This window comes from Falco peregrinus, chromosome 12 (genome assembly GCF_023634155.1).
Source record: "Falco peregrinus isolate bFalPer1 chromosome 12, bFalPer1.pri, whole genome shotgun sequence".
Classification (NCBI taxonomy): Eukaryota; Metazoa; Chordata; class Aves; order Falconiformes; family Falconidae; genus Falco; species Falco peregrinus.
In genome coordinates, this window is record NC_073732.1 from 11,325,745 (window position 1) to 11,348,555 (window position 22,811).

General features: G+C 43.2%; 1 protein-coding gene and 1 long non-coding RNA gene across 4 annotated transcripts; one reads left to right on the forward strand and one right to left on the reverse strand.

Annotated features, from left to right (window-relative positions):
* Positions 1-1,023: 1,023 nt before the first annotated feature.
* On the forward strand, positions 1,024-5,041 carry MRPL44 (mitochondrial ribosomal protein L44). Its single transcript, XM_055817172.1, has 4 exons — positions 1,024-1,230; positions 1,545-2,013; positions 3,314-3,492; positions 4,705-5,041. The coding sequence occupies exons 1-4, from the start codon at positions 1,067-1,069 to the stop codon at positions 4,874-4,876; spliced, it is 984 nt and encodes a 327-aa protein (XP_055673147.1). The 5' UTR covers positions 1,024-1,066; the 3' UTR covers positions 4,877-5,041.
* A 246-nt stretch (positions 5,042-5,287) lies between these two features.
* On the reverse strand, positions 5,288-22,503 carry LOC129785378 (uncharacterized). 3 transcript variants are annotated; one of them, XR_008749396.1, is made up of 4 exons: positions 20,918-22,503; positions 17,294-17,382; positions 16,187-16,396; positions 5,292-5,348 (listed from the first exon to the last, which is right to left on the reverse strand). It is a non-coding gene; the product is annotated as an uncharacterized LOC129785378 (long non-coding RNA). The 3 variants fall into 3 exon arrangements; XR_008749395.1 differs by lacking the exon at positions 5,292-5,348 and adding an exon at positions 6,371-6,449; XR_008749397.1 differs by lacking the exon at positions 16,187-16,396 and having other exon boundaries at positions 5,288-5,348; positions 20,918-22,497.
* Positions 22,504-22,811: the final 308 nt, after the last annotated feature.

Below are 22,811 nucleotides of genomic sequence, written 5' to 3' on the forward strand. Positions count from 1 at the left end.
CTCACCCTGCAGCGGCAGAGGCCGCAGAGCCAGACCGGGGCTACCTCCGTGCAGGGACACCCACGCGCTGAGGAAGCCCCTGGCCCGGGCGGGTGGCTGCGCGCTGGTGTTCGGCAGCGCCCGTGCAGGACAGGTGGCTGAAGCGGCAGCGGCCTGAGCAGCCTTGAGGATTTCGATGCGCATGCTGCGAGTGGCCGGGTAAGGGGCACTGCTCTGGTACGTTCCCTGCGCTGTCAAGTTCAGTGGAGCACCGGGCCCGGTGCGGGGTGGCTCGGGTGCTCCTGCGTGGGCTGCCGGCCCCGCTCCACACGCCGTGCCGCAGTGCCCGTGGTGTGTGGCCTTCGGAGCTTTGCTCACTGGGGTTGTGCAACTGCCCCGGCTCTTTGGGGCATTTGCTGCGCATGTTTTCTTACCGTGAATGATACAAACACCCGTGAACAATACAAACATGTACCTTTTAATGAAGTCGCTGCGAAGGGAAGGGCCTGCTTTGCACATTCACTGTGCTTCTATCGATTTTATACCGCAGCCTTTAAGCTGACGGTGTACCGTATGAACCCAAGGAGCTGGAGCTACTGCAGACGTTATGAAGAGTTGTACAGGTAACAGGAGATGGTAAAGCTGCTTTCAAGGGAACCAAACTGTCGAGAAGCCCGAGTAGCAGTTCTCACTTCGGGGACTCCGGCTGCCCCAGCCGGGAGGGGCGGCCCCGCCGGGCGGGCCTCGGTGCGGGAAGCGTCCCCAGCCTCACTGCCCCGTGCTTCGCGCACCTTCGGCGGGCGACGCTGGTCTGCCCGGCCGCTGCCAGATCACACAACGGCCCGCGGCTCCTCTCGGGGACCCCGGGCCGCCCCTCAGCCCCGCTGCTGGCGGCCCCGGCGGCCGCGGGCGGGTGAGACCTCCGCGCCTCACGGCGGCGCCACAGCGCGCCCGCTCCCAGCGCGCACCGCGGCCGCTGCCCCTCCCAGAGCGCACCGCGGCCGCCGGGAGCTGTAGCCGCCGGGGGGCGGTTCCCGCCTCCGCCCGCAGCGAGCGGCCGCGGGTTTCCGCCACCGCACCCGCCGCTATGGCCACCCGGTTGCTCTTGGCGGCGTCGCGGCGGCTGCTGGCCGGGGCCGGGGCCGGAGCGAGGCCCGGCCTGAGGTTCCGCATGCTGTCGCCCCCCGCGAAGAAGCGGTGGCTCCGCGCTTACCTGGAGCAGCAGCGGCTGGAGGCGCCCGCCCGGCGGCGGTGAGAGCGGGCCCGGCCTGGGGAGAGGGCGGGCGGCGGGGCTGGGTGAGGGGCTGCAGCGGGCGGGGGGCCGGGGCCGGTTGAGCGGCCTGTGGCCGGGCTTTGGCGCAGCGTTCCGGTGGCGGCGGGGCCCTGTGGCGGGCGGGCGGGCGGGTGGCGGCGTCGTCACAGGCTGGGGTGTTTCCGTACTAGTTTTGATCTTCAGAAACAATTCAGGTTTTCATTTCCTTTCGATCACCGGAAAGGCACGATGCCCGCAGTATGGGTAACTACTTGTTCTGTTTCTGAATTTGTTTTCTTTTCCACATCTGTAGATCAGAGCAGCCCAACTGGGATTACCATGCAGAGATACAAGCTTTTAGCCACCGGCTGCATGAAAATTTTTCCTTGGATCTTCTTAAGACTGCATTTGTTAATTCTTGTTACATTGAAAGCGAGGAGGCCAGGCGCCGAGAACTTGGCCTAGACGAAGGATCGGTTGCTCTTAACCTACAAGATAACAGTAAACTCGCTGAACAGGGGATGTCTTTTTCACGTGCTTACCTGCTGCGGTGCTTTGAAGGTGCCTACCCAGATTTACCTGCAAAGGGGGTAGAAGCACTTGTTGATTTTCTTACCAGCCAGGAACTTGTTTCTTATGTGGCTCAAAACCTGTCTATACAGGACTTAACACTTTGCAAAGAGTTCCCCGTCCCGCCAGATGTGCTACAGAGGACGTTCTTTGCTGTAATAGGAGCCTTGCTTGATAGTAGCGGGCCTGAGAAAACAGGGATCTTTGTCAGGGTAAGACATTACTTATCATCTGGTCTTGTACTGATGACAGTAACATCCATGGGCTGCAGAATCTACAGGGGGGGAAAAGGGGAGGGGGAAATGAAATATTATCTTGTACCTTGATGGGCAGAGATCCAGGGAGACTGGCAGAAGTTGTTACAGATGTTGTTAAAGACAATTTAACAATGAGATCTGCTGCTTGGTGGTGGTGGTCAGGTCGAGGTTTACTGGGGTTTTGAGATTGTGAGGGGTTTTTGGTTTTTTCTTTCAGAAGCACAGGCTGGTCAAGTATATAAAATCATATCCTTCTGGTTTATATTGGTGATATTTTATTATTGGCTGACACTTGCTAAGGGAAAGCGTGTATGCCATGCAGTATACTGTCAAAGAATGAAGTTATTCCATGTTGGGTGAGATGTATCTTCTATTTTTAAAAAACATTTTGTATAGAGCAGAGGCTGAATTCATAGGTATTGCATTTGGGAGTGCAAGCATCCAAAGAGATTTCATATGGAATCGCACAATGGTCAAGGTTGGTAGAGACCTCTGGAGGTCCTCTAGTCCAGCTCCCTGCTAAAGCAGGTTCACCTAGAGTGGGTTGCACAGAATTGTGTCCAGGCAGGTTTTGAATGTCTCCAGACAAGGAGACCCCACAGCCTCTCTGGGCAGCCTGTTCCAGTGCTCTGTCACCCTCAAGGTAAAGAAGTTCTTCCTCATATTCAGGTGGAACAAAAATGTTCAGTTAAAATGCAGTGTAGCGGATACTGTCCTTTCAGTCAGCCTTTTCACTTATTTCTAGTTTTGCAATGGAGAAATGTTTGTTAACATTTTACTTCTGATACAAGTCTTGAGAGGTGTCTGTCAGAGCAAGCAGCAGTCAGGCAAGAGAGTGATCTGAACAGGTGAAAGTCCCATGTGTTTGCGTGTTCCCTTCAACACGTTTGCCCAACTCTTCTGATGTACAGCTTCATGCCTGGAAGCAGGGCTGAGCTGCAAGCCTCGTGCTCGGAGCTGTGCATAAGTGTTCTGGTAACTCCTCCTGGTCCTGCTTTAGGACTCGGCAGTTGTCTTTGCCCAAGGCGTGCATCCTGTCAGTGGCTAAATGGGAACCAGAGCTGCCAAGCATAACAACACTGGTTAGCTGTGCTTAGCTGTGGTGGAGCACTGCGGCAGTTCCATCATTCATTTCAGCAATTTATTGTCAGCTATTTTATGGCCTCTTCATGTTGTATTTTTATTAGGAGACACCAGAAGCTAGAGCCTTCATTATCTCTTCTATTAATTGTAACTTCTAAATATTCTTGTATAGGATTTTTTTATTCCCCAGCTGATTGGAAAAGACCTGTTTGAGATCTGGGAAGTTGTAAATCCGATGGGCTTACTAGTGGAAGAACTGACCAAGAGGAATATCTCTTCTCCAGAACCAAGAATTACCAGGCAGCTGGGAGTCAGCACGGTCCTGCCACTGTACTTTGTTGGGTTGTACTGGTTAGTACGATATTAATTTAAAGTGAAATGGATTTAAGCTGGAGGAGAGGGGAGCAGGGAAGATGTTTTTTTACTTTTCTACTCATGCTCTTGGGTCAGTTTATTACAGAAGAACCTTACGGTGGCTTCCATATAAAATCAGCATTGGCTATAGTTTGCTGTAATGAAGCATAAAAAGACAATCTCTGACTAAAGGGCTTCAAAGTCTAATTTGGGCACATGAAAGAATCTGGATGCATGTTCTGAGTGTCCTGGCACAGCAACTTTGCAAATAGCATAACTGAATGGCTTTGGAGGGACCACGACTCTCCAGGGCTTAGGGAAGGGTTAAGGAGACACATGCATCAAGGGACGTGGGATGGAAGAGAGACTTAATTTAATATTCCAGAGAAGCTTTTTTAGTTTTCAAATCACAGGCACTGTAAACTAGTGGTGTTTGCATCCAGACAAGACTTAACAAGTGCCGGTCATCCCTGGTGCACTTATCTTGGGCATGGTCAGTGCTTGTCCAGGTGTCTTGCCCAGGGATAGCGTTGCTTCTCTGGAGCAGGACAGGACCTTCTTCCATCAAAACCCACGGCATTGTTGCTTTGCTAAATGAGCTACAGATAAATAGGTGGTAAGATTTATTGTGGTTTGGCATAAATGCCTTCTAAGAATTATCTTCTATAAAATAAAGGAACTTTATTTTTCTTCTGGAATCTCTGGTGTCCTTTCACGAACTGTTCCTATCCATTGCCCATAGATGTTGATTAAACAGAGCTGAGTACAGACTTCATAACAGAGACAGCTTCTTTGTGAATCCTTTTGAAGAAATTTTAAAATACTTTCTTACCAGAGGAGGAGAAGAGACAGAAACACTTAATTCCTTTGTTTAAGCTAACCAGAGTAACAAATTGGCACGTTTTTAACAGGCTAACAAATTGAACACTGTAAAGAATCGGTGATATGTTTGGAATCTAAATGAACAGAGTAGCATTCTTCCAGGAAATGGACGCATTTCTGATTTGAGTTTCCATTGTTGGACACACAATCACTTATCTTTGCAGGAAGGACCAACGGAAATGGTTACATTTGTGTGTATGTAGACATTACCTTCAGTATTCACAGACACTGGAGAAAAAAAAAAAATCTAGCCGCCTTTATTAATGATACACAGCAGTGCTCAGGATTTCATGATTAACATGTTTTTAATTTTTTTTTTCCCCCAAGCGATAAGAAGATTATAGCTGAAGGTCCTGGTGAAACGCTGCTTGCTGCAGAGGAAGAAGCTGCCCGCGTGGCACTGCGGAAGCTGTATGGGTATACAGAGAACAGGAGACCTTGGGATTACTCGAAACCCAAACAAGGACTGGCAGCTGAAAAGGCTATCAGCAGTAACTAGATGATAAAAGACATTCCTGGTTTCTCTTAAGAATTAATGGCTTCCATGTTGAATATAGATGTACTTAGGAAAGCAAAATTCAGTTTGGTTTTCTGATTTTCAGTGCTTGAAACTTTCAGATCAAATACGGTATTAAAGTAAATAAAGTCTTTTCCTTTTGCACAATGTTTAATATTTGCTCATTTTTCCAAATATAACAAAAATACCCTTATTCTGAATTTTTGCTTTTGCCTAAGAGGTTTTTCCACACATTGCGGGAAACTGTTTTAGTTATGTTTAATAATGTGTGACAATATCTCACTTGTATAGAGAAAGGTTTCATGGATGCTTCCTTGGAGATTGTTTTGAGGGTATTGTTAATGAGTTGAATTATATATGCAACATCGGTCTTTGGATTGGATCTGCACTTGTTTGTCCGTGACCTTGTGAAACCATCAAATGTGATATCGATGATACTGATGCAGTTGGTGATCTAATTTAAAAAAAAAAAGAAGAAAGGGCAAATGGCACTTCTGAGGTCTTACTGCTTGCATACAAATTACATTTGCCATACATATTTCTTTCTATTGTTGGAGCATGGTCTGAAAGAGGGTGTATTATTAATTCCAAAATTTGTAAAAATTCCTTTTTGCAAAATGAGAAATAAGAGAAAATAAGGATGACAAATGCCTGAACCCAAAGAAATTGGAGAACATGATTTAATAATAGGCTGTAAGCTACAGCCTTCTTTTTTTTCTCTTTTTGGTACTGTTCCTGTTTAGTCAAGGTGCTTCACATTTTTCTTCTGTTTTTTGGCCACTTAATTTAAGCGGTCACGTCACTAAAGTACTGGATTGAGCGAAATCAGTGTTTGTTTTGTTTGTACCATCTGTAGCAGTTCTACTGCAACTCCAAGTAAATGGAATGTCACTTAGGAATAACTCTGGTACCTGCATGATGTTCCTGTTAAATGTCACAGAAACTCAGTATGTGTAGCAGAAGACAACAACAGATGCATGAGGACTGTGAGTCTTTTGGGATAACTTCCTTTAAAATTGAGTGAGAGTCTTACTACAGACGGGGATCACGCGCTCAAAAGAAGAGAGAAGAAGCTAGATGTGGGACGGTGGTTGAAATATTTCCTGCTTTGTCCTGTTGTGGTGAGCACTGGCTGTGAAAACAGACAACAGGTAAATGTGCCTTCGCTAACTCGGGATGAAAAAAAATACGCAGGTGGCTTGATGTTCCTGTCCGTAAGGACATGCATCCATTGCCTTCAGCCCCAGGATGGAATTGTGTGCAGGACACTTCGCGGCCAAGGGTCCCGGGCTGCGGTGGTGGTGGCTAAGCAGAGCTGTGGTGCAGCGCAGGTGGCACATTCCTTGCCGCCCCTGCCGTGAGAGAGCTCGGGCTGATATACTCAATAGAGACAGATTTATTTGTATATTCAAGCAAAAGAACTTGTCTGTGATTCATCTGTGTCTTCAGAATTTGGTGTAACCTGCATCTTAAGCGTGTGTAAAAAGCTTATGTGGCTGGATAGCGGTGAAACCTTTCTTCTGCGTTCTGGCGTGGGAGATTACATGTGTGAAAGCTTGAATATAAAAAAGGGAGCAGGAGGATCAGTCTTAGCATAAAATATGCACAAAATCGGTTGTGTTAAGTGAAAAATTTCAGCTACGTAATCTATTACCACTTATATAATCAAAGCCAATAAGGTCACTATATTCCAGGGGAATAGTAGCAAAATCTGAAAAGAGGATGGAAATTACTTACGCTATTTTTAGTTTCCAGATAAGGTATTTCTCTTACCTTTACCTATTTTAAAAGGACATAGCAAAGGTGGGGGTTTTTACATCCAGTTTGATCTACCTACTATATTTATACATGTATTTATGGTTTTTTTGAGAGAAAAAGGCAATTTTCTGGCAGTTTACGTTAAATGAATATTTAAGATCTGCTTACTGTGGCTTTACAGTTTGGAATATGGGCATAAGTCCTAGGAGAAGTGCATTACTGAATAGTGTGGAAAAAACCTGAATAATGCAAGATAAATCAATTTATTGTGTAGTGTGTATATATGGAGCCTTGAGCTCAAGCAGAAAGACAGTTTGGGGACATGGAAAGAAGGGACAGGGTTTTTATAGAGGTGTGAGTGAAAAAGGAGTTTTTGTAAGAAAACGTGTCCTATTTTCAAGCTTCCAGAGGTCAGAAAAGCATCTTATATGGTATCTTGTGCTTTAATTTCTGGCACTGAAGCATGTATTTAAGGATTTACCGTTGTAGTACTGGGATCATTTACATACTTCAGTTTGTTGGGTTTTTTTTCAGAATCGGTAGCCATAAACAATATCTAAGTGGTATTAAAAGTTTGATTAGATTTACAGAAATCGGTATTTACAAAGTCTGATGAAAATGGTAGCTTTTCTTCTGCTAGAAACACAGAAAATCCATGGTAGTTTCATTGTCTGAAAAGTATTTTGTAAGTTACTTGCATTGGCTCTGACTCAGGTGCTGCAAACAAGTGCATTTACATCTCCCAGTGGTTGTTCCTTTCTTAAATCACATTTTATTTATATTTCAGAGAAAACAATATATCAAGCGTCATGTCAATAACTGACAGAAGAGAACTGGTTCAATTTATTCTTACAACCCATTGAACAACTCATTGTTATGAATATTTTATTTTTAAACTTACCTAACAGTAGAAAAAGATAGGCATTTATGAAATTCTGGAATAGGTTAATGTCATCTCATAAGTCAACTTTGATTATGCTTTTCTGTATGTACCTTTTAACCTTACCTGATGCAGATAGTTTCTTATCTCACAAAACCTTATCTCACAATCAAGAATTTTTTGTTAAGTGAAAATTGTAACTGGTAAACCGGAACAGAAATAAAAATATTTCAGTACTAAAGATATGAAGTCATGTGTGTACTAACAGCTGTGTTTTGACAAAAGTACAGCACTATACACTAACCCTTTTTTAATGTTTCTTTTCCGGTTTGATCCTTGTATTAATTCATATAAGTACGCTAATATGCTTAGACATAGATATAAGTCAAATTACGGGATAAGTGGACTACTAGTCATTAATCCAGTAAAAGCAATGGCCGGTTTGCTGTCAGTTTTGGTCTAGCCGTGGTTTTACTCCAATGTTAAATAAGCTCAATGTGTGAATGGTCTTGGATTACTCTTCCTGTCATCTAGATTGTTTGTCTTTTTCTTGAAAGTGTTCTAGAAGTTATTTTATTTTATGAACGGTAAGAGAAGTTCTAATGTATTGGTCCCAGCTAAGTGATTGGAGAACTCCTTAATATGCTTTTTTGTTAAGTTACTAATATTCGTAGTGTGTGCTTTTGCTCCTGTCTCAAGCTGTTCAGTAATGCGACTGAACACTCCTTATTATCTCCTTGGTTTCAACTGCAGCTTCTTCTAGTTACAATAACCAGATATTTTGCTGTAATTTTCTGTTTAAAAAAAACCCAAAACCTCTAGGAGTAATTCTTGTGTTAATTGTTGCTGTGACTTACAGGCAAGAGATTAAAATACAAAAATACGATCACTTTACAGTTATTTCCATGTTAATTTGAAGTTTGAAATTGCTGGTGAAAAGTTAAAGCTTTTACTGAAATCTCTTACACCAAACTCCATTGTGGTTTTTTATGGTAAATCAAAAATGTAAAGAAGCTGCACTGTTGTTATGGTGCTATAAAAAGCAATGAAGAAGCCAAACCATCAAAAGATGTGTTGTCATTCTTCTTTGCAGCACAGGGGGAGAGGGATGATGCAGTGGAGAAACACTGGAAGAGCCCTACTTTTTCTTTTCCTGAGCTTCACTGAGTGCTGCGGTGAACTTTAAACAGGCTCTAAACTGTTTGGTTTCTGTTACATCTGAGCTTTGAAGTTTAATGTTGAAGAGATGCATTTAGTGTAGAGAAGCAAACATCTGAGGACAGATTATTTTTGTCTTTTCAGATTGGCTCCACTGATGTAATGGCACTAGTTTTGCATGTTAACCATTTCAGCTTGTTTAAGAAATTGTTGCTAAATTAGGAAGATAAAGTGGTCACCAGTTGTCAGTAAGCGGCTGCTGTCACAGTGCGAAGTTGCACAGTGAAAAGGCAGTTGATCTGCGTGACAGAATCAGAGCACTGAAGGCTGTCACTGATGCTTGAGATCGCGGAGCATACTGCAATGCAGCTGTTCGTGGTGCACCTGAAAACTGGGGCTGCTGCTCTTTGGGAAAAGGGCAGCTCTAGGGAGAAGGTAAACGTTATCATCCCTTTCTATTTTTGCGTAGGAAGTGTCATGTTTCTGCCAGACTGTGGGAGCTGTGCTTGTGATTATGCTCTTGAACTTCCATTTTTTTCCCCCAATATGTTACCTGATTTACTACAGCGCAGCTACTGTACGACTGTCAGGGACCTCCTGGATCATCAACACAATCCATCGCCATCGTAGCCGTGTCAGGTGATCCTTTTTCATATAGCATTTCTAACTCTTAAAAACATGCATACTTGCACAAAAAAAGGTTCCAAAGGAATGTTTTGATACCCAGCTTCACTATGCAATGCAAGTTGTTTCAGTAGAGACAGGCAATCCTTACTTACAGTCCTTTGCTCTTTCTGTAGATTCTGTAGTTCCATGATTCATACATACATAGATAAGTATTGAATCAAATCTTCTGTTTGCCAATGTGTTTGTCTCTCTGTAGGCTGTGGCTAGCACTTAAGCGGAGGAAAAAAAGTGCCACTGGCAACTTTTCCGTCTTACAGAAGTGAAAAAATCAATACTTTTGACTAATATGGGAGATCACTTCCTGAAGTTTGTAGGTTTGGAAGTTTTCAAAATGTTCTGCTCTTGCTTATTTGACCATTTCTAGAGAATGATTTACATAGTACATAGCAAGCGATAGTAGACCCACTGCCCCATCGAGCTAACGCTTTTGTGGGGACATATCTAGATTTGTGATTGATATTTCTGAGGTAACGCAGGGGATATTGCCAGATCAAACGAATAATTAAGCCTAGTTGAATGAAAAATCATTACATGTTCCCTGAGGCTGAAGGAAGCATACTGGTGGAGCACCGCTGTCCTACACTAGACCTAAACGATGGGAGAACATTCAGAGTAATTGGACTTCAAAGACACCGGTCTGCAGTCTGTTCTTTGGAGCATCTCCATGGAGGCAGCCCTACGTAATTAAGAAAACACTAATGACACTGAGGAAGTGTCACAGTGAGTCCTGTAACAGGAGAGTGAACCAGGGGAAAGCATTCCCACCACCAGAAGGCAACAATTTGTCTACAAGTTCTGGCTTGGTCCGGTAAAGAAATTCAGTTACTTTAATGATAATTTCAGTAGAAAGAATTAGGAGGCACAGCTTTATCCCCTAAATTATTAGCAAAAATATCAGAGCATAGGATGATAACAAAATGATTTGAAGAAATAACTCCAATGTCTGAGAACTTCTAAAGAGGAAAAGACCAATGAGAAAATGGCTTAATTTGTTGAGTGCTAGCTGAATGCTCATGGAAATTTTTCTCTTAAATTTCAAGTGACAGGAACTGAACATGTTTACAAAACAACTTTTTTAATAGTCCATCAGAAAAAATAATGGTTGCCTGATCCAAAAGCGTGTATCTGAAGGTTGCTTATTCCTTCATAGAGACCACCTGCAACGAGTGGTGGCATTTTATTGTTTGATGGGGGGTTCATCGCTAGGGAGCTAATAGTTTTAGACTGGAGTGATTTACCTATCATTTTCTGTTTATAATATCATAGTACTGCTCATTTTGCTTTTATGTTTCTTTTGCAGTAGAAATACATGTTAAATATTTCATTTCTACCTCAAATATCACTTGATGCTATTTGTGCATGTTTTCAATCAGGCAGGCACGTTCAACAACCTGTATCCACCAGGCAATGAGAGGACACTTGGGGGGGGGGGGGGGGGGGGGGAAGGATGACATTCACATTGGCATTTAGCAGATGCCCACATGGCAATTCATTATTGCTTCTATCACTGATTTTATTACCATAGGATGAAAGTACCCTGGATGCACATACCCATATAGTTTCACTTCAGCCCCCATGGCACTGCATTTTTTTGTCCCAGCTGCTGGGAATCCGCGGTAATACTCGGTGTCTTGTGACTTCAGGCACGATGCCCAGTGAGGTTTGTGCTGCTTGCCTTGATTTGGTCCACACGCTGCGTGAACAGCAGGCAGGCTGCAGAGGTTCTTGGAAACCTAGGCCAGCAGCAAACCTGTTGATTGTTCCCAGGGTTCAGAGGTAGGTAATTGATTTCATTTATTTCTTTGAAAGATTCTTGTTGAACTTGTCGGTTCTTAATTAGTTATTTCAACTGCTTGCTGTGAGCTTGGCTGTAAGGTCAAGTGTTAGGGAGATGATCATGGATCAGATTGAATTTGGTTGATCTCATTACCTCATGAAAGATAAAACCAGGTAATTTAAAAATAACAAGTTTGAACATTTTTTCTTGGCTAGCGTGCTAGACTCATCATTTCCTACTAACCAAAACCATTAGGGACTAGAAGATGATGATGATAATAATAATAAAGTATGATCAAATTTGGAATAAGCTTCAAAATTTTTGTCTAGGGAAATATTCTCCCTGTTGCAGAAGGGGTTTGCTGCTAGTGACAGAATCCACTGCTGAGTTACCTGATTCTCGCCAGATTATTTTTGAAACTGCAATGACTGCTTTTCATACTTCAACATCCCATTTTTTGAAGCGTAACAATACATCCTTTTAAGATGAAGATGTCATTTCAAAGAGTTTGCATTGACAAATGTTTATTTGAATTTCATTATACAAGGGGATGAAACTATCTGTGGAGAGGACTGAGGGCAATTGTGGCCATTGTCTGGCAGTGCTGAGGCTCCGGTAAAGAAAGAAAACACACGATGCTGCAGAGCAAAGCTGTAATTATGGGCAAAGCTCTGAAAATTCGTTGACTGTTAGGTGCTCATACCTGAGTTTATAATGAGGATGGAACAGAAAGAATTAAACCCTTTGACAGGTGGAGTTACACAGTGATGTCTGTCAACGATGGAAAGAGTAGGAGTGTAAGACAAGGGTTTACCCTGGCAAATGTCTCTGTCAGTAACAATGGAAACTTTTCATCAATCACTAGGCAACCTTTCTCTGTTAATCATTGCTTTGCTGAAATTGTTTTATTTTTGAATGGTTGCACTCCTGATCCCAGCTCTGAATTACCTGAGTTGTGGCACGCACCACGAGCTGACGGCACGGCATGGCAGCTGGTGGCTGGTCAGCGCAGCCGGGCACACGCCGCCTCTATCTGCTGCCTACACGTGTCAGCGTTTCGGTTGGGCACTTATCTGTCTGCACAAAGGTACGTGTGGGAGGGGAAAATAAGCTGCAGGGTGGTTCTGGCATCAGAGCAGCATTTGTAAACTGGCTATGGATACAGGAGGAGCAGGATGTATTCATAAAGTGGATCTTCAGGGTAAACTTTGAGAGCTCTAAGGAAATTATACTAAGTGTCACGCATTCTAACAATTTCAAGAGACTTCATTAAAAGTCCTGAGTTGTAAGAAATACTATGCTTACCTAATAGCTTCTGTACTTTTTCTGTATCCATATTTGTGATGATTTATTAACTGTCAGCTTCCTTTTCTCTGCCAATTTTGCTCATCATGGTAGTCTGGAGGAACTTGTTTTAATTATTTTTCATTTTTTTAAAAATCCCTTGCACATTGACGATTGCATTTCTCAAATTCTTACATCAGTAAGAAGCTACTTTTTAATAACCAGGGTATTACTCTGAGCAGACATTATACCAAATTCTTCATTCACTGTGCTCTTTCAGAGTATTTATTCAGTCTCTTTCATTAACTCCCTTCTCCACAAACCAAACTGAAAAAAACAAACCAAAACAAGGTTTTGTTCTATTCAGACCGCAGTAATGTTCCGAACACTTATTCTTTTCCAGTTGCCAAAACACAGTGTGTGGAATATTACTATGCCCAACATGTCTTAATTGTTGATTTGTTTCTGGTTTTGTTTGTTTGTTTTAAAAAATATATTTTATTTTTAATTTCATTTGTTTAAGCATGTGACCAGTAAATATTAAATATTCTTGTCATGTCATGAAAAAAGGTTCTTTTTTCACGTCAAGTCATTTTGGTTAAGTCACATGGTGATGAGTGTTTCTCTTTTTCCTCTTGGTTAAGAAAGAGTTTTTCTAATTGGCAAATACTTTCAAAATCTGCATTCTCAACTGGTATTCATACACATTGTTTCAGAGACATGCCTGTCATTGCCACTTAACCAGAGAATCAGTTATTAAAATAAATCTTGTTTTTAAGTTGTTTGTATCCACCCTTATGGCTTATGATGTTGAGAACAGTCAGTTCAAGGCAAGACACTGCAGGTGCTCGTGCTGTACAACGGAATGTACAAGAGACCTTAATGTCAGCAGATCCACTTTTCTTGTTAAATTAACGACTTGAGGTTTTGTCCTTTTACTTCCAATTTAAATGGCATGGAGAGAAAGTGCTAAAATGTTACTAGTTTAGCAGTGTTTTTCCCTTGTATGAATTGAGATTAGTCTTCTCCTGCCAAAAAAAACCCTTAAGAGGGTATTTGCAGCTACCAGGGATTATCCATATCTATTCACTGCAGCTGCGCTAGCCTGTACTACATTCTCCAGGGGATTTTTTGTTTGTTGTGCATCTCGTTAGTGGTCTTACTTTTAACCTGTTAATACTACCAGTCATAAAGCCCTCCTCTGCAGCTGGGACAAGAAAAATTCTCAGGGGTTCATGGAAAAAACCTTGGTGGCAATATCTCAGATTTTAAAATTACAGTAATGAGAAACATTACAGTAAATTTCAACGATCAGATCTCCTTTTTGTAGCCCACTTCTAAAATATTCTCTTTCAGAAACAGGGTAACCCAAGAACCTAATTTTCCCTTGTTCATATTACGTAGCCTGTTTTCTCTGTTCTCCTGTTGGAAAGTCTGACATGTGAAAGCTCTGTTTCCCAAATTTCCCTATTTTGGTATGTCCATCTCCATGGCTTTACTCTACAATACCGTTCTTTTTCAACCCATTCACCCAAATGGATATTTCCATGATGTTTAATTATTCTGATACTTGTTATATTCATTGATTTGTTCAGTGCAGTGTGCAAAACTTTATTTATCTGGCAAGATTCAAACACTACTATATTGGAGTCACTGATGTACCATCTCAGTGTGTCAGGTAACAGAGAGCATGGTAGGTATTTTGTGGCTTCTTTTGGCGTCTTAGACTCAGCCCACTTTTTTCTTCCTTTCTGACCTTTTACGTTCTTTATATATTCAGGTTGACTTTATGTGTAAGAGGAACGTGGCAACTGGAATGTGTCAAGCTTTTCCTGCGGATGATGAAGTACATGCATCCTGCATGCAGGAAGCAGGGCAACAAGTAGGATTGCAACCCCGGATTTCAGGACAGGGAACTTTGGCTTCTTCAAGGACCTTCTTGGAGGAATCCCATGGGTTAGGGCTTTAAAAGGTAGGGAGGTGCAAGAGAGCTGGTTAATACTCAAGCATCAATTCCTCCAAGCTCAAGATCAGCGCATCCCCATGAGTATGAAATCAAACAAAGAGGGCAAGAGACCTGCATGGAGCTTCTAGCAAAACTCAAGACAGAAGAAGGGAGTTTGCAGGATATGTAAAAAGGGACAGGCCACTTGGGAAGACTATAATGACGTTGGCAGAGCATGCAGGGATGTGAAGAGGAAGACTAAGGTCTGTTTGGAATTAAATTTGGCAAGGGTTATCAAGGATAAGGAGAAGGGCTTCTTCAGGTACATCGGTAGCAAAAGCATGACTGGCGAAAACGTGGGCCTGCTGCTGAATGAGGTGCGTGCCCTGGTGATGAAGGACACAGAGAAAGCAGAGTTACTGAATGCCTTCTTTGCTTCAGACTTTGCAGCTAAGTCCAGCCCTCAGGAATCCCAGACCCTGGAGGCAAAAGAGCAAGTCTGGAGAAGGGAAGATTTTCCCTTGGTCAAGGAGGATCACATTAGACATCACTAAAGCAGACTTGACAGCCACAAAATTGACAGCCTGAGGACTGAAGGAAAGCCAATGTCACTCCAGTCTTCAAAAAGGGCAGGAAGGAGGACCCAGGAAACTAGAGGCCAGTCAGCCTCACCTCCATCCGTGGAAAGGTGGTGGAAGAACTCATGCTGGAGGTCATCTCAAAGCATGTGGAGGAAAAGGTTATCAGGAGTAGTCAACATGGATTCACCAAGGGGAAACCACGCCTGCCCAGTCCAGTGGCCTTCTAGGATGGAATGACTGGCTGGGTAGATGAGGGGAGGGCAGTGGATGGTGCCTACCCTGACCTCTCAGCCAGGCTTTTGCCGCTGTCTCCCGTAACACCCTCCCAGGTGAGCGCAGGCGGTGTGGGTCAGGCGAGCGGGCAGCGAGGTGGGCTGAGAACGGGCGGGATGGCGGAGCTCAGAGGGCTGTGACCAGCGGCGCAGGGGCCAGCTGGAGGCCTGTAGCTCACGGTGTTCCCCAGGGTCAGTGCTGGGCCCAGCCCTGTGCAGCTCATCCATCAGCGGCCTGGGTGGAGGGGCAGGGGCACCCTCAGCCAGTCTGGGGGTGGTGCGGAACTGGGAGGAGTGGCTGGTGCACCGGGAGGCTGCGCTGCCATTCAGCCAGACCTGGGCAGGCCAGAGGGTTGGGCGGAGAGGAACCTGATGAAGTTCAGCAAAGGCAAGTGTAGGGTCCTGCCCCTGGGGAGGAGCAGCCCCACGCACCAGCACTGGGGCTGACCTGCTGGGGGGCAGCTCTGCGGGGAAGGACCTGGGAGTGCTGGTGGGCAGCAAGGTGCCCATGGGCCAGCAGCGTGCCTGTGTGGCCAAGGTGGCCAGTGGGACCCTGGGGTGCACTGGGAGGGCCGTGGCCAGCAGGTGGAGGGAGGTGATCCCCCCTCTGCTCTGCCCTGGTGAGGCACATCTGGAGTGCTGCGCCCAGTGCTGGGCTGCCCAGGTCAGGGGAGACAGGGAGCTACTGGAGAGGGTCCGGCAGAGGGCTACGGAGATGGTGAGGGGACTGGAGCATCTCCCATGTGAGGAGAGGCTGAGAAAGCTGGGAATGTTTAGCCTGGGGAAGAGAAGACTGAGGGCATCTTATCAATGCACAAATACCTTAAGGGCCAGTGTCAAGAGGCTGGGGCCAGGCTCTTTTCAGTGGTGCCCAGCAACAGGACAAGGGGCAGTGGGTACAAACTGCCACACAGGAAGTTCTATCTGAATATGAGGAAAAACTTTGTTACCTTAAGGGTGATGGAGCACTGGAACAGGCTGCCCAGAGAGGTTGCAGAGTCTCCCTTGGATGGAAACCCATGGATGTTATTGTCGCCAGTATGAGACCAGATGACCCCATTTTCTCAGGCCTGCTGCTATCGAGCAAGGCTGCTATTACAGCAAAGAACATCCTCTGTAGCACATCTGGCGGGATGGGGAACCCTTTGCAAAGCGTTAGGCTGGGGAAAGGTAGAGCAGAATTCGCTGTTCTGAGCAGGCATCCTTCAGTGCTCATGGGAATCCTCAAGAAGTGTTTACATCTGGAATCTACGCACAGAAAAGAGGTCCAAAACTTCTAATTTCCCCAAACCAGCCCTCAAGTGATGTTTATTAAAAGCATTAAAAGTTTGGGGAAATCCAAAGGAGAATATGTGAGTTTTGTAAACTGTGGGAAAATAAAAGAACAATGGTTGAAAATATGACTTCTCCTGTCTATTTTAATATTGTCTCTCCTACTGAAGATGCTTGTCAAATTATCTGTAATTCTTTTTGCAACATCTAAGGCAGTTCTAAGACAGCACTAACCAATAGTATTTTCCACAAATTAGACTGACTAATCAATAATTTAGATTTGTTAGTGGAAAGGAAAAAAAAGCTTCTCTTCATTCCCATGGTAGTTCTACAGAAAACAGGAAATGCTCATCATCAAGTGGAGAAGGTACTGAAGAATTGCACTTAAAAGTATGCTGGGCTTTAAATATATATCTTATTCATAGGTGAAGTAGTAAGTTATGCTATGTAAACTGTAATGTGAAAATGAAGTTGCTCCTGTCCAGAGAGCCAGGTTTAGTACTTTATGTAGCCAAATACTACAGAAATCCTTGGTGGTTTAGATATCTATTTAGATACCGTTTCTCCCTCGTCTAATTTAGAACCAGAAGTTAGACAGAGCTAAACTACCTTTCCACCACTGAATTCTGTCTTTCAGCTCTTGTCTCCTAAGGTTATTTGTTTGCTTCCTTCTTGCTTTATTCATATCATTTGCACAACCTCTCTTTTCTACTTCTAGGCTGTCTTGTCTATTGCTAACATTCCCATGGGCAGTTCCAGCAAACGTAAAATGTGATATGGCTTACCATTATTTTTCTATTGTTGCTCCTTGGCTCAAATATGAATATTCTCCCTTTCCAGTTTAAAGGGTTCCACTCTCCTCTGGCATGTTCCTCTGAAAGGATGCATGAAATAATCATTTTACAAAAAGTTCTGTGATTTGTGGTATAGTTTATAAAGCATCATTCAACTACAGGATTTTATAGAATAATGATAAACCAATACAAATAAAAACCAGTAACAGAATCATTGGCACATAGCCTAGAAATAAAGGTAACTGTAAAGATGAAGTTAAAAATAAAAACACATTCACCTTGCGTGCGAGATATTCCTGTGACAGATGTTTTGCCTTCACTGCAACTGTATATAGGCATGTTCTTTCCGCTATCTAGTCTGTGATTACAAACTGGAATAGGATCTTGTACACTTAAGGCACGATGGAAATTCAAGAACTATGTCAAATAAAGGGGCAAGGTTGAAGTATTGATAACCTTTCAACATCACTGACCAAGCTAGAAAGCTGGAAGAGAATAATGCCTCCTCAGCTATCAAAATTTCTCATTAAAATTAAAAAATGAAAAATTCCTGTAACTTTGGAACAAGTCAGTCTGCTGAGATGTCCTCCCTAGACATGAAAACCTCCTGTTGAGCTAGACTGGATTACACTATGAGCTGGGAGAATCCTGCACGCAAAAATCCCCCATGAAAAAAAGATAAAATCTGTTCTTCACTGAGCACAGTGCCTGAAGGAACTTGTTAATCTTAAGGCAGTGATACAATTGTAGTATCAGGCAAGAGAGGCTCACAGGGTCCCCTAGTAATTCCAGTCCAGCCAGGAGAGCAGTGCTTAGTTCAAAACTGTAAGCACAATTGAAGTTACACAGAAGCTGCTCGCTCTTCTGAACAACTTTCTAAACAGCTGAAATTCAATAACAAAGTTTATTTTTTTTTATTTTCTTCATGGACATATTTTTGTTTTCTTCTCGAAAAACTAAAAAAAAAAATAATAGAAAAAGAAAAATAGTACAAGATGAAGAAAGCCTAAGGAGAGTATTTCCATGAGAGATATGTTAAAAGTTTAGTTAAGTTGAGAAACTGAAGCAAGGTAGGTGAACAGGAGAGCTAGTGCTACGTCTGGGAAATCTCACTCCTTCCCACTGAAAAACTTCAGGTAGATTCAACTGAACTACAAGGTAACAGATTTAATTCAGACAAAAGGAACCATATTTTAACAGCACTAACTTTAGGATGTCACTGATTCAATTACTTTCAATTAAAATTTTTCCCTCAAAGAATTTAGAAAAATTAATGTCTGCAAGAAGCTCATTTAAATTATCATTTACAATGGAACTTTCATTCTTTGCAATTTTCACCGAGCAGAACACCAAGCTAAGAGGAAAGACACTTAGGGTTTTTTAACCACCTTTTATGTTGATCTGTTGTGTTAACTTTGGAAAGGCATTCTACATCTTTATGGTCGTCTTCTTCAAACCCACCCGGTTTGTTCAGATTAGTAGGAAAATTCAAGTTTACTCTGCAGCAAGGAGAGTATGTGTCTTGGTACTAGTGCCTGACACCCGTCTCTACACAACTTCAGTGTCCCACCTGGAAACTGTAAAAGCTGTTCTATCAATAAAGATCTAGTAGACAGGTCATAAAGTGTTGAAGGAGGATTCTAAAGTATTGCTTTTTCTGTCTATGTTTTTTGGGTTTTTTGATACTTCTCACTCTTCTTCCAGCTTTTGTTTTTGTGTCTCTCACCCCATACCTTCAGCCTCCTTTTTGTCATTCTCCAAGCCAGCACTTCTGCTTTGAATCTCAGGCTTTCATTGCTGTGGTGGTTGAAAATCACTTCCTACTTTACATTACTCAAAATTAATTAGGTGTATGTCACGCTAACAAAACATAACATTAAAAAAACATAAAGACCTCTAACTTGTGCATTACAAAATAAATAAAAAAAGAAAAAACAACAAGCTGCTGTTACCGTGCCTTACTCTTCATTGTGAGGTCTGTTTCCTATGAACAGCTGTTACAGGTAAAGGCAGGGCTATCAATCATTTACCTCTTTACTATGTTAATGTCATAGCAGTGGGTGGGAAATGTCAAAGGGAAATGGCATTTCAAATAAAACCAATTTTTTAATTCAATCATATTTATCTGAACATTTCCTGCAGTTAGATTGTCTAGATTTAAATAACTGTCAACAACTAATAGTAATTTATATAAACCTTACTATGACTTTATCTTGTTTTGATCTCTTACTAAAATGTATCTATCCATTAACAAAAAGCTGCTGCTTAAATAAGGCCAAGCACAGACACACTATTTTATGCTCAGCTGACTGAATATTTAATAGAACATGTCGGCAAACATTCTTGCCAGATACACTTGCTATGTTCTTTCTTATTGTTTTCAGAAAACCCTTCATATACAAATATTGCAGTAGCGGTTTATGACAGATCTGATAGACCTAATCCCAGGATTAATTTTGTATGCCCATCAGCAGCAAAGCAAGATGGATTTAATAGCCCATTAGTCTTTCAGCATGATAATTTCCACGTCACTTAGCCTCCTGGGTTAATTGCTTTTAAATGGATATTATTGACCTCAATCCTAGTGACAAACAGAGAATGTCTTATTCATCTCCCAAAAGTACATTCTTAGACTCTTGGTTTTTTTGATCCTGACAATAAGTCTCCTAGATTATATGACTGTATATTATAATTCATATTCTATTAGCCCATATTTAATGGTTTACTGAAGCAGCGTCTTTCAGATATCGTTACTTATGACTGGGCTAACTTTTAAGTTCTGTTTTTTATGTAGAGAAATGCTGCAAGCATAAGAAATCATTGGTTTACCTCTTGTTAAGAAATTAATTTTAATGCTAAAAGCTGTAGCAGGTGCAGCAGGGATTAAGCACTTTGGAATAAACAGCTGGCCAGTATATTTCCAACCACAAAAGTCTGGTCATTAGGAGGAGAGAATGATGAACAAATTTGGACAGAGAACCTGTAGGAATGGAAATTCAGGTCCTAGGAGAGAAACAGAAAAATATACGAGGAAAAAGAAAACAAAAGAGTAGAGCTGAACAGTAGAGTTTTTATCAATGTGTATTATTTGTGGATGTTTTTCCCTTAGTAATTTAGAGAAAACACAAGCCATCTGCTTTCAGGAAATTAATGCTAGCTGTGAGCAAAAAAAAAAAAAAGAAAAAAGAAAAGGAGGGCATGGAAGCTATATTATTGCTTGTGGGGAGGTGAAACAGGTGAAGCCATTTTTCAGACCTATGTATGTCAACAGTGTAATACATATACATTTATACATAAGTAGCTGTATTTCTCAAGCACTGGTTCCTATGGGAAACAAGATTGTAAGATTTAGATTTTTGATTGTAGGAACCCAAGACTTGGAGCAGATGTGCTCACAGTCTCTAGAAGAACCCCAGTCCCACAAAGCTTATGGATATTTGTAAAAGGATATATCTCCACAACCCTCTGAAGTCTCATTATGTAGTTTCCTGGGGTAAATTGGCTTTGTCAGATACAGAATGGAGAAGCTTGGTATTTTGTAGAAGTGATTTCTAAACCAAATTAATGTTAATAAAGGTCATTGATCTATTAGCATAAGCCCATCTTGGCGCTTACCATGGATAACGTCAGAACGCTTCTCCATGAAACAAATTAGAGCCTGCTCCAGTGTAATGTGAAATCCCAAAGACTCCTGTTGACCTTTGTGATTGACTTAAACAGTACTAGGATTTTCCCTGGAAGCTCAGTTCCACTGTTTAATGACGACAGCGACAATGGTATCATTTTTATTAACAACTGTTCTCATGTGACATTCATATAAGTACATTTGTGACACAAGCAGTTGAAGTTGGACATTCATGTTTCAGTTACAAAGCACCTTTGACTCTCATTGAAACAGAACCCAACTGATTGTAGCAACTCTCCGCTACAGCAGGTGTTGTGGCCAATGATTACTCCCCAAAGTATTTTCCAGGAAAAAAAAAACCCTTGTTTTTTAACCTTTAAACTTTTTTTCCCCTAAATCTAGGTCATCTGCTTTCGGTCATTTAAGTCATTGGCAAATCTCCAATGTTAGCACGCTTTGTAGAAGGCAAAAAATTGAAACCTCCTGGATAATGAGAATATCAGCATTTCAGAGTGCGCTGAAAAGTTAGAGGAAACAGTGAGAATGAGGTCTTTATAAGACTGCAGATATTTCATGTTTACTTTTAAGAATTCTATTTAAGCATTTGTGACTATTATTATTATTCTGATTTTGTGATTATTGTGATGATTTAGTGATGCCTGTTTTTCCCTATGAACAGCTCCTGCCATCCATATTAGGAAGACTTGAGACCAGTGCATTATACTCCGGGTTTAAGATTTGGGACTGGTTGATCAGCACGTCCAGAGAAATCAGAGGAGGAATGCCAAATTACTGATGCTGAACACCTAGTCCTAGATTGTTTTTAACTAAAACTATGAGGAAAATACACCAGATCAGATCTTGCCCCTACAAAAGTTAGAGCAAACATATGCGCTGATGTCAGAGGTGCAAAACGTGATGCTAAGTATGTGGCACTGGGAACCATTAAACCTTAAAAAATTTTAATCAGGCGTAGTGTTGCCTGGCAGCTTTGCAAATCAAATCACCTCCTTATAAAGTACATTGATTTTTTTTTTAATTTTTTCATTGATTTTGCATGCTGTTGAAAAACATTCCTTCAGGCACCTTTGTAAGGAACAAACATGTATTCTGTAGGTCAGTGCCAGATTTGAGTTCAAGCCAGAACCAAGGGTTCCTCAAGGATATCAGCAGATACACAGTGACTGCAGGCTCTGTTCTCGTGCCTTTGATGGGGAAACCGTCCAGGCGGGGACAAATTCCAAAGGAACCTGTGCGCTTTCCATCTCTGTAACAAAAAGGAGCAGAGACCCGTAACAACATCCTCCTCACCAGTCCCGCGGCCTGGTGGCAATGGCACTGCCAAGCCTCACCGAGCCCCTCACCAAGCACCTCAGCCACCAGGGCGGGAGCGGGGACCCCCGGGCAGCCCCCCCGGGGCAGCCCCCGCTCAGGAGGACTGGCGGGACCCTGAGCCTCCTGCGGGCCCACCATGGCCTCGGCCTCCCGCGGGCTGCCCTGACTGGATTTTCCGTCTCTGCGGCGCCGAGGACAGTTCCGAGGGCCTCAGGGACCGTTGGGGCGAGGTCGGAACTGACCCCTCCGTCCCCTCCCCGCCTGGCCTAGCCCGCCCTCACCGCGGGGTCTGACGGGCGGCCCCCCACGGCCGCAGCCCCCCACGGCCGCGCCCCGCGCTCACCCCGGGGCGGGGGGGAAGGCGCGGACCCTACACTGAGATTTTTCCGTTTGGATTCTCCCCCTGGGCTCCCTCGGGGGTCGCAGCTCTCCCCGCTCCTGTGAGCGAGCCCCCCGCCCCGCCGGGTCACGCCGGGTGACACGCCCCCCGGCCGGGGTCTCCGTAGGGGGATGCGTCCTCCCGAACGACAGGGGGCGCTGCCGCCGGCG

What these genes read in the sequence shown, in the direction of transcription:
- MRPL44 (XM_055817172.1), top strand. Translation starts at nt 1,067, where the DNA reads ATGGCCACCCGGTTGCTCTTGGCGGCGTCGCGGCGGCTGCTGGCCGGG. An exon ending in GAGGCGCCCGCCCGGCGGCG is followed by an intron (nt 1,231 to 1,544) that starts GTGAGAGCGGGC and finishes CCACATCTGTAG; the next exon opens with ATCAGAGCAGCCCAACTGGG. An exon ending in TACTTTGTTGGGTTGTACTG is followed by an intron (nt 3,493 to 4,704) that starts GTTAGTACGATA and finishes TTTTCCCCCAAG; the next exon opens with CGATAAGAAGATTATAGCTG.